We start from the raw sequence: 11,894 nt of genomic DNA, 5'->3' as shown, positions 1-11,894 counted from the left end.
TTGACTACATGCACAGCACCCATGTCTGAACCATCTTCTTTAGCCAAACAGTAGTTGACCTCTGAAAGCTTCTGAGCAATGCGATAAGGCCCACTGTACATAGGAGCCAGTTTAGCTCTTAGATTGGCCACTGCATCAGAGCGTGGATGACTTTTCAGACAAACTAAATCTCCTGTATGGTAAGTGACTGAACGATGGGAGGTATTTGTCCCATGTGTTGTGTTTGTCACCAACATACGCTCTAATTGCTGTCTTAAGCATACGGTTCACCCTCTCAGTAGCGTTAGTTTGGGGGTGGTAGGCAGTAGTGAGCCGGTGTTCCGTCCCCAATGCCTACACCACACGGTTAAAGAATTCACTTATGAAAGGTGTTCCGCAATCTGAAATCAGGTACCTAGGGGCACCGTGCCTGGCAAAGACTTCACTTTGAAATTTGCTTTCTGCAACCTGTGCTGTCGCCTCTTTGACAGCAGCCCCTTCCACCCACTTACTGAAGTAGCCAACAAAGACTAGGAGGTATGCATTTCCCGCCTGTGTACGAGGTAATGGACCCACAAAGTCTACTCCCGCAACTTCCCGGGGCTCATTTGCATGAACAGGAATGAGCATACCAGCTGGCTTTCTCAGAGAAGGCTTAGTGAGTTGGTACACTGGACATGTGAGCACGTACAACTTCATTTCTTTTCTCATCTTTGGCCAAAAGAAGCGCTGTCTTAATCTGGATAGAGTCTTTGTGAACCCCAAGTGACCAGCCATTGGGTGATCATGGTAATACTTTAAGAGCAACCCTCCATCGTTCTGGGACATACAGTTTAAGGCCACTCAATGGGTGCAAGCTACAGCTCAATCCCGTGTCTTGGTAGTATACAAGCTCGTCATGAACAGCAAACTTGGCTAGCCACTCATCCTCTGAGGAAGTGAGTTTTCCACCTTTTCCCGAATGTCTGTTACAACTGGGTCTTCCCTTTGAAGTTTCTGGAGCTGGTCCTTATCTGTCAGCTCCACCAATGTCTGGGAGCGCAAATCAAGACTACTACGGCATACCCAGGCAATAGATCAGTAGGTTCCTGGTCCACCTGCTGTGGATTTCTGGACAAGGCGGCAGGAACTCTGTTTTGATAAACAGGTTTATGGACGAACCGAATATCAAAGTCTTGCAGGCGAAGACACTATCTGGCCAAGCGCCCTGAAGGAGATGGATGGGACATGAGCCATTTCAGGCTACTATGGTCGGTGTAAACGGTTATTGGAAGACCTTCAATTTATGGCCTAAAATGCTGGAGAGCCCAAATAACACCCAAACACTACTTTTCTGTTGTGGAGTAGGGCTTCTCAGACTAATGAAGTGTTCGACTGGCATAGGCTATGACACCTCTCTTCCAGCGTTGTCACGCTGCATAAGCACTGCACCCAACCCTATGTCGCAAGCATCCGTATGAAGACAAAACGGACGGTACAAATCAGGGAAGCTCAAAATTAGTGCTGAAGTGAGGCAGCTTTTCAGATAATCTATTGCCTGCTGACAGTCTGAGTACCACACAAATGGGGTGTCGTGCCGGGTCAGGGCAAACAGAGGTTCGGCATGTTCACAAACCTCCGGTGGTAACTGGTAAGACCCAGAAACTGTCTGACTTGCCTCACATCTGACGGCACAGGAAAGGCCAACACAGCAATAATCTTATCTGTATTAGGAAGGATACCTTTGGGTGTGACTTTGTAACCCAGGAATTTGAGATCATCACAAAAAAATTGACATTTCCCCAATTTTAGGGACAAACCTGCCTGCTCAAGCCTCAAGAACACTTTTCGCAAGTCAATGAGATGTTGTTCAAAGCTTGGAGAAACAATATCATCCAAGTAAACGGCACAGCATTTGTAGATAAGGCCGGCCAAGATGGTGATAACCCACTGGAATGTAGCAGGGGCATTACAAAGGCCAAAGGGCAGGACCCTGAACTGGAAAAGACCACAGTGGGATGTAAACGCAGTTTTCGGTCTAGAGCTCTCCTTCACCCCAACTTGCTAGTATCCCCGAGCTAAATCAATAGTGGAGATAAACTTCCCCCGAGCCAGGAAATTGAGAGACTCATCCACTCTTGGCAATGGATACTTGTCCTTCACAGTTACATTGTTTAGACTTCTATAATCTACACAAAATCTGGCCTCTTCTGATGGTTTAGGTACAATGACCACCGGTGCGGCCCAGGGTCCCGAGGCTGGTTCGATAATGCCCTCCTCAAGCATGGACTGAATTTGTTCTTCAATGAGCCTCTTCTTTAGAGGAGAAGTGGGGGAAGTATGGGGGAAGATGGATATGGTGCTCTGCCACTCAGGTATTTACATTTACATTTACGGCATTTAGCTGATGCTCTTATCCAGAGCAACTTACAAGGTGACTGTAGTGTTAGGAGTCTTGCCCAGGTACTCTTATTGGTGTAGTGCAGCATAGTCACCCAGACTGGGAATCGAACCCTGGTCTCCCACATGGTGTAATAGATCACGGGCAGCTAGTGGTTTTATCTGTCGCGCTACACCAACCACCAATCACCTTGATATGCCCAAGGCAATTGGTAACCAACCCACTGAAGTCTCCCAAAAGACTCTGCACAGTCAGGCGAATCGCGTGGTGGCAAAGAGTCACGCCGGTACGGCCTCCCACTTTTCGGACGGCCATGTGGCTGCCCTTTCCTTTGGGGACGTTCGTGATTGGATAACTGCCTGCTCAACCCACCACTTTGGTTGCCTGTCCCGTCCCCCTGAGTAGTTTTAGGATTGCACTCCGGGCAGGTTCGAGACGTATTACCAGGCAATGAGCACTTATAGCAGACGACTGACTTAAGGAAAATCCCACACAACAGAAGATCCGAAACAGAAGATATACAAGAGCCATACAGAGCAATAGTGTTTTTCGCTAGTGCATGCTTGCAGATCGGCTCAATCTGATCTGGTTCAGGCGGTGGATGTCTCAGCTTGGCAAACTCACTCAACATGTGTGCAACAAAAGTCGGAAAAGGTTGAAAGTAGTCCGGAATTCCCCTCCAAATTCGCTCCTGATCATCAAAAGATATAAAGGCCTTCTGGAAAAGCTGGGAGAACATACTTAACAAAAACACAATTCTGAGTAAAGTTACCTACCCTTCTTTCTCAGTCTCAGAAATGTAAACAGCTTCACTGCACCAGAGTGGAGCGACTGTCTAACTGCCTGCTTGTGAAGAGACAGGAGATTATAAGTCCTAACAATACTGCAGTCCTCCAAGGTCACAAGTCAGAAGTGAGAACAGTAAGGCCTCCCTCCATGTGATGGGGGAGTTGTGTAATCATTTACTTTAACTTTATATGGGTGTTAAAATGGGTGGAGTTTCCCTCTGTAAGCTTTATATAAAGCTCTGTCTGACCTTCAGTGGATCTGATCACATCTGGGAGGCAGTTTCATTCTGCAGCTTTCTCTTCTGGGTGAGTTGATCTGAGATGTTCTGCAGCTGCATGTTTAGACTGATGTAAAAGTCTGATCTCAGCACAGTTGATGTACAGAACCGTATCTAATCTGTTTGTAGAGAAATGGATCATCACCTGTTTTACCTGCTGGGAGTGATCACAGTGGCTGCTTTCACTGATGCTTCATCAATGAAAGGTAAACATGGGTTTATCATCTTTATGGTTACAGACAAGCAAAATCCACCACATAAACCAAGCATTAACCAGGACGCTGTGCTCCTCTATTAAATAATCCGATTATAGAGAGAAGAAATGACTGACCTGTCCTACTGAACCTACTTACCTACTGATTTGTATTATTAACAGAAAAAGCAATCTGTGTGAAATATCCTGCTGTTTGAGTTGAATTTTCTCAGCTCTGAATTAATTTTAATTGATTAGCATTAATCATTAATCATTAAATGAATAACTGTATAATGATCATTAGTGTATGATAAGAATAACCTGAAATAACTAACCTTCACAGAACTCACAGATGACTCAGTGATGCTTTTGTGTTTGTTAAAACTGTTAAAACTGACTGAATCTGCACTGCTCTGTTCATTCCAGCTAAAAATCTCGCTCTCTATGGAAAAGCCACTCAGTCCACCTTGGTCAATAACCCCTGGGCACCGTACGGTCATGCCTACAATGCTATAGATGGAAACACTGATTCACACTATGACCACGGGTCTTGCACCGCCACAGAGTGGCAGAACAACCCCTGGTGGAGGGTGGACCTGCTGGACGAGTACACAGTGACCTCCATCACCATCACTAACAGAGGAGATGCTGTACCAGAGAGGATCAACGGAGCTGAGATACACATCGGAAACTCCTTACTGGACAACGGGAACAGCAATCCCTGGTGAGAGAACTTCTGGTGATTGTAATTGTTGCCAGCATTTACTAGATGTGTCTTGAGGTTTACGGAAGATGACCCTCCACATAACACCCAGTTATTTCCTCTCCAGGGCTGGGGTGATCTCCACCATCCCTGCAGGACAATCCATGACCTTCAACTTTGAGAAAGGCCTCTCAGGTCGTTATGTTAACGTGGTGATCCCTGCAGAAAACCGGCTCCTGACTCTCTGTGAGGTTGAGATCTACGGCTATCCTACTCCAGATGGTGAAAAGAGAAAATAACCCAGGCAGTGTTGAGCACATCTAACAATGTTGTAGAAAGAGTGCTTATCTGTCCACAGTAGCTTGCTGTACCTCCAAAACCAGATTTCTGATCTTTTATTCACTGGAAACATGTTTCTAGTAAACTCTACATGAACAGAATTATTGAGCATATTGAATACACATCCACAGTGCAGGCTAGAAAAAGTAAGTGAACCTCTGCGTTAATGACTTCTCCAGAGGCTTAATGGGTAAAAGGTGCTTCCATTAAGGATGTGCAATTAGAAGTGTATGTTTACAGGTGCTTTACCCTTTTAATTAATACACCAAAAGCCTGGTTACTGACCAATCTGGTCATAATGCAAACAACTGCTAGGTTGAGAGTGGGTCCACCAGCCAAAAATACCCAGCCTACAGTGGCTCTGTGGTCAGACACTGACCCCTAATGGGCTAGAGGGTGACTTGCACACAGATGGGCTACATGTGAAGCTACAACTTTCAGAAAGGGGTTTCTGATGAAGTGGCCACAGATCATATTGTAGAAGGTCCATATAATGGCATGTATTTAATCTTAAATCAGCATGTTTCATCTTCACTGATGTTGTTTCCTATGCAGGAGAGACACATGTGGCACTGAAGGGAAAAGCTACACAGTCCAGCCTTTATGGTAATGGTTTTCCATCTAATGCCATTGATGGAAACAGAGATGGTGCGTATGGTCATGGTTCCTGCACACACACCTACGACGACCTCAGCCCCTGGTGGAGACTGGATCTGCAGAAACGACGCAAAGTGTTTTCAATCATTGTCGCCAACAGACACGATGCTGTTCCCGAAAGGCTGACTGGAGCTGAAATCAGAATCGGAGACAGTCTGGAGAACAACGGCAACAACAACCCGAAGTATAAAGCGTCTTCAGATTTTACAGAGATACTTTTTAAACTACTGTCTTTATAAACAGAAGATCCTGTTGGTAACAATCAAGTTTTATGTTTTGCCTCATCAGGTGTGCAGTGATCTCCTCCATCGATAAGCAGAACCCTGTCATGACCTTTGAGTGTAATGGGATGGAAGGGCGGTACATCAATGTCGTGATCCCAGGAAGGAAGGAGTATCTCACACTGTGTGAGGTGGAGGTGTATGGAGCTCCTCTGATCTGAGGAACCTTTGAATGATGATCAGTTTTATTCCTCTGTCACTTTTCTGTTGTCAAATCTTAACAGGCATGAATTTTGAGTTTCAAATTAAAATAAAAGCTCTAACCTCATACTTTTACACTTGATGCCTCTGGATGTGTTCATTGCTCTGTTAATGTTTTATGGATTGTTTTATAGATTTTTGAATGAGTTATTTCAATACTAATCCTATTCTGAGTCCAGACTGGGTTTAGAATATATGTATAAAAGCAGTGATAACCCAGCTAACAATGTAAGATATTTACAACATTCTCAGAATGTCTTTAAATCTTTAAACAGATACAGATATAGATGATGCAAAAAGGTGAATATTTTTAGCTATTCCACTCTATACTATATATATTGACAAACATCTTTATTTAATGAAAAACATGACTTTTTGGCCTATGCTTCAAGGCTTTCATCAGATTTACAAAACATGAGATAATTTGATAATTTCCACCTACATTAGTATTACCATACTTCTATCTCACTTATTCCTAATATGAACTAAATATGAAACATCAAATGAGTTTGTAATTGGCAGCCCGCACCGCTTTGTAGTGTGCATACTATTGCTCATCAAACTGTGATAACTGTAGTTGTGTTCAGTACATGTATGTTATATGTGTCATATATATCATATCTGTCATATGTTGCCACCCCTCAAAAAAAATCCTGCCCCCTCTCGAATGGTGTTAATCTATTATCTAACTCTAAATATGCACTTTACAAAAGTCTCAAATAACTGGATCACAATCAGACTCCCAAGTGTGTGACGGGAGGGGTGCAGGCATTAGCTGCTGTGGTGGTGATGGGAATGATATATAGGAATCAGCTGATGACACTGAATGTCTACTGGATGAACAGTGCACTTGGCAGCAGCTGGCCACAGGTTCTAACTTTATTGGCCAGCAGCCTCAAGTAGGCACTAGATGGGCACTAGATATCATGCCATCATCTCATCTAAGTACTTACAAGAGAACAATTAGCATAACACCAAAACCCATGCTGCATGAGGTTAGGACAAACATGAGAATGCCTTTAGTAAGCAAACAAAGACTCCCTGGACAGCAATGGCTACTGTTGTGATGGTAAATTTAGGCTCAGTGTAGTGTATGTACTGTACTACTGTTGTTCTTGGGTAAATAGCAAAACACTTTTGTAAGTCGTGTCTGCTAAATGCCTTAAATGTAAATGTAATGTAAAATGTAGTACATTCATGAAAGGTAATGAAGTCTTAAAAACTTCTTATATTACTACACAAATGTGACCTAAAACTTCTAATTCAGACATGCCTGACCTGAAAGTAGATAGTAAAAAATCTACAAAAAAATCTTCTAAAAAAATTACATAAAAATGTTTGACATTAGACTTTATTAGACAATTATCCAGTATTAGAGATCTGTGAGTAGCAAAAGTATGTGAACCTTGCTTACAAGGCGTGACCCCCTTATGCAGAAATAACTGCCTCTAAACATTTTTGCAACTGTTGATTTGTCCCACATATTGTTTTGGAGGAATTTTAGCCCATTCTGCCATACAGAACAGCTTCAACTTTGTTACATTGGTGGGTTTTCTCCCATGTATTGCTTGCTTCAGGTCGTGAACAGCTCACACATGCACACATTAGCATTAGTGATGATAAAAATGTACTTGTATCTTCTGAGATGTAGCGGCACAGTAAAGCCATAGTACAGCTGAGTCCAGAAGGGTCTTGCAGATTGGGTGTGGAGGCTTTTGGAATTGCTTGTCAGATAATTTTGTACACAGGGTATGCAGGTGCTTCAAAATTATCACCTACCTTTGGCCACCAATTGGTTTTGGAAATGTTCTTCAAAGTGGCAGTCAATACAAATTACAAGCAATCCCACATGTTCTTTTAATAGTTTCTGATGTGTTGGTAGGGTTCTGAATAGTTTTCTCATCAATACTACTTGTTGAACAACTACATGCTTAAGGTTCTGTCAGGGATCAATATCTGCTGCTGGTCTGCTGTTGGTTCCATCCTATCATCTCAGTACTACGAGTGCTCGGGCCTTCAATTGTTGTGCACCCAGACTGTGGACCTCTATCCCATTGTATATTCATCAGGACTCTATATCATTATACACTAGTGGACACAATTGTTGGTACCCCTTGGTTAATGAAAGAAAAACCCACAATGGTCACAGAAATAACTTGAACCTGACAAAAGTAATAATAAATTAAAAGGCTATGAAAATGATCAAATGAAAATCTGACATTGATTTTGAACCATGCTTCATTATTAAAAAAAAATAAACTAATGAAACAGGCCTGGACAGAAATGATGGTACCCTAAACTTAATATTTTGTTGCACAACCTTTTGAGGCAATCACTGCAATCAAACGATTCCTGTAACCATTCTTGGGTGTTTTTAGCTGTGTGTTTTGGGTCATTATTCTGTTGCAAGTCCCATGACCTACAACTAAGACCCAGCTTTCTGACACTGGGCAGCACATTTCTCTCTAGAATCCCTTGATAGTCTTGAGATTTCATTGTACCCTGCACAGATTAAAGACACCCTGTGCCAGCTGCAGCAAAGCAGTCCCAGAACATAACAGAGCCTCCTCCATGTTTCACAGTAGTGACAGTGTTCTTTTCTTGATATGATTCATTTTTCCGTCTGTAAACATAGAGCTGATGTGCCTTGGCAAAAAGTTCCAATTTCTGTCTCATCTGTCCAAAGGACATTCTCCCAGAAGCTTTGGGGCTTGTCAACATGTAGTTTGGCTAATTCCAGTCTGGCTTTTTTATGATTTGTTTTCAACAGTAGTGTCCTTCTTGGTCGTCTCACATGAAGTCCACTTTAGCTTAAACAATGACGGATGGTGCGATTTGATACAGATGTAAGTGGACACACCTTGATTTAACATGTCCCTTTGGTCACATTATTTTCAAGGGTATCATCATTTTTGTCCAGGCCTGTTTAATGAGTTTACTTTTTTAAATAATTCTGTTGAAGCATGGTTCAAAATCAATGTCAGATTTTCATTTGTTCATTTTCATAGAATTATTATTTATTATTACTTTCATGAGATTTAAGTGATTCAAAAACCATAGTGGGTTTTTCTTTCATTAATCGTCCACGTGTGTATGTGTCAGACCACTTACAGTACTTCAGATCAAATTATAATAGAACATAATAAGAATATAATAAGAACTTTGACAATGTGTATAGGGATATGACTTAAGCAAATACATATGAAACTTCAGAAAATAAAATTTAAAATGTCCAAATTCCAACCATTTAGTCCATCGACCTTTCCCTAAAATGTTTTCCCTAAACATTGAGCAAAAACAAAACAAAACACCCATATTATGTGGAACTGTAGTCACAGGAACATCAAGCTGCTTGAAGATGGTCTTATAACCTTTACCTTTAACATGCTTGTCTATAATTTTCTTTCTAATCTCCTGAGACAACTCTTTCCTTCGTGTCCTCTGGTCCATGTTGAGTGTGGTACACACCATGTCACCAAACAGCACAGTGACTACTTTTAGCCCTATATATAGGCCCACTGACTGATTACAAGATTGTAGACACCCGTAATGCTAATTAGTGGACACACCTTGATTTAACATGTCCCTTTGGTCACATTATTTTCAGGGGTATCATCATTTTTGTCCAGGCCTGTTTAATGAGTTTACTTTTTTAAATAATTCTGTTGAAGCATGGTTCAAAATCAATGTCAGATTTTCATTTGTAATTAATTTGATAACATGTGTAATTAAGTATCTATGAATTATTTAGTAATTCATATTTATTCAGTATTAATGATTCGTTTAGCATCTGCTAATTATTCAGTAAGTAAAATGAAATTTAAAAGCACTAATTATTCCGTACCTCATAATTATGAAATAAGTACTAATTATTCAGAGTCTACTATGAAACTAATATGTAACTTTTTATTAAAACTGACAATCCTTACCAACTGACTGTGGGTCCCCAAAAACTTCAACCTCACAGAGAATCAGGATCCGATTCTTTCCAGTTATGATCGCATTGATGAGACTCCTTGATTGACGTGAAAGGATTGAGATGAAATCACTCCAACCCTAAAGAAAACAACACAACTTCCATCAAGAATTACAGAGAGCAGTGAGGCAGACACCATGACAACACCAACAGGGAGTTGCCAAGGTGAAGACCGGATTGTGTTGGTCCAGTCTTAGTAAGGGGGAGCCAAACCGGAAGCTCCTGGGGCAGGTGCTGATGGCAGGAGGATCAGGTGGAATATAATAGAGGGAGGTTACAAAGGGCTGCAACTGAAAGGAGGTAATATCATAGGAGAGGCTGGAGTGGCCAAGAGGGAGACAGAGCTCAGCCAAAGCACACAGTCTAGCAATGTGCTGAACTTGCTGAAGTCAGGAGGGGGTGCCATTATTACATTTTATTAGTCTGCTCTTTCATACATACAGTACATTAGAGTTTCGTCTTTTGATGACGTCAGTCCTTGATAAGTTTCTGCAACTTCCCTTCTCGCTTACACAATGATTTATACCCTCACTATATGAAAGATTTAACTTAAAATCAACTAAGGGTCTGTAGACATTAGTCCTTGAAATTGAATGAATTCCTTGTGGATTTTCAACCCTCTGATGATATTTGGTGCCTGTTTAGTACATTATTGTAATGTCTCTCCCTCTGCTGGCCTCAGTGGGGCACATGCACAGGTCATGTGCTTCATTTTGCAGCAAAGCTCCGCCCTTCACCTGAGGCTCCAACTCTTCTCTTAAGTACCTCAGTTTTGAGTGTTGTTTGTGAAGTCACTGTTATCAATCTCTGAGGCAGTGGAAGTGGTGGCGGCATCGGCGGCCTTGTTGGTTATTCTGGTTTTGACCCTCTGCCTTGTTCTCTGAATACCTGGATTATGGATTTACCTGTGTTGTATCTGCCTGCCTGTTAAATTACCTCTGCCTGCCCTGATAATGAGTATTGCTGTAGCCCTAATACTGTCTCACTGCACATGTAACCCGCCTCAACCCATATGTTCTAATTATAATGCCCCAGTAAATATCTTTTTTTTTATGTTTTTTTACCAATGTAAACTGTCTGACATATATATTTCTTAGTTTGCCCCAATTACCTTTCTGTGAAATGTTTATTTTAGGTTATGGTGACGCCTCTTTGTATTGAATCCCACAGATCAATTAAACATTTATGATGGTCAGCTACATTTGATTGTTTTTGTAATACACTACATATCAATATTTGACAAACAACAGTTAACTTGCCAGGCACTGTTTGCTTGGCCAACGTGTTTGAAAGGTTACTGAACAAAACAAAAGTGGCTAGTTGTAACAATTCACACTGTTCAGGATAAGTGCAGGCTTTACTGAACCTCAAATCAGGTACCTCTGGCACTTGTACTGTGTTTATTAGCACCTTGGTATAAGTAACTTCTAAAACACGTTAGCCTACCAAACTTGTTGGTACAGTTTCTTGTTGGTTGTCAAAAATTCATATGACAGAGGTCAAACGTTTTCTTTAAGTCTTCACAAGGTTGGCACACACTGTTGCTGGTATGTTGGCCCATTCCTCCAAGCAGATCTCCTCTAGAGCAGTGATGTTTTGGGGCTGTTGGCAGGCAACACAGACTTTCAACTCCCTCCAAAGGTTTTCTATGGGGTTGAGATCCTGGCTATAGATGCTTTGACATCAACCGTGGCAAAAGAGACCTGTGGATGAGATTTTAGGACTTATCTTGTGGTCTGCTGTTGGGCTGAACTTGCAAGGACGGCCTGACCTGGCCATGATGGTCAGTTGTCCCACTTGTAAATGACTTACCGGACAGTGGAACGACTGATTGATAATTGTGATGAGTTCTTTTCAAACTCATATCAAACAAAGATCCGTATACAATGTATGTCAATGAATCCTTTGCTGCTTCAACCACATTTTTAAAGGATGTTTCAAATGGGGAATACCTGCTGACAACACCTAATGCTGGAATGATTATTGGTTTCAACAGTATGAAGTAAATAAGGACTTTTGAGGGTAAAAGTCTGAGACTAGAGCTTTTATTTTGATATTACTGTTAAATTCAACAGTTTTAGACTCAAAATTAATTTCTCTTAGGGTTTGTTGAGGTTCC

General features: G+C 41.6%; 1 protein-coding gene across 2 annotated transcripts; it reads left to right on the top strand.

The window, feature by feature from the left end:
- The first annotated feature begins 3,415 nt into the window (after window positions 1–3,415).
- Window positions 3,416–5,866, top strand: LOC140569584 (fucolectin-1-like). Of its 2 annotated transcripts, none has more exons than XM_072692553.1 (6): window positions 3,416–3,453; window positions 3,555–3,631; window positions 4,045–4,342; window positions 4,449–4,603; window positions 5,216–5,501; window positions 5,606–5,866. In XM_072692553.1, the coding sequence occupies exons 2-6, from the start codon at window positions 3,559–3,561 to the stop codon at window positions 5,757–5,759; spliced, it is 966 nt and encodes a 321-aa protein (XP_072548654.1). In that variant the 5' UTR covers window positions 3,416–3,453; window positions 3,555–3,558; the 3' UTR covers window positions 5,760–5,866. The 2 variants fall into 2 exon arrangements, with proteins under 2 accessions (XP_072548654.1, XP_072548655.1); XM_072692554.1 differs by having other exon boundaries at window positions 3,425–3,453; window positions 3,532–3,631.
- The last annotated feature ends 6,028 nt before the right edge of the window (window positions 5,867–11,894 follow it).

The sequence above is a fragment of the Salminus brasiliensis genome, chromosome 1 (assembly GCF_030463535.1).
Source record: "Salminus brasiliensis chromosome 1, fSalBra1.hap2, whole genome shotgun sequence".
NCBI lineage: Eukaryota > Metazoa > Chordata > Actinopteri > Characiformes > Bryconidae > Salminus > Salminus brasiliensis.
This window is presented reverse-complemented; position numbering and strand designations above follow the sequence as displayed.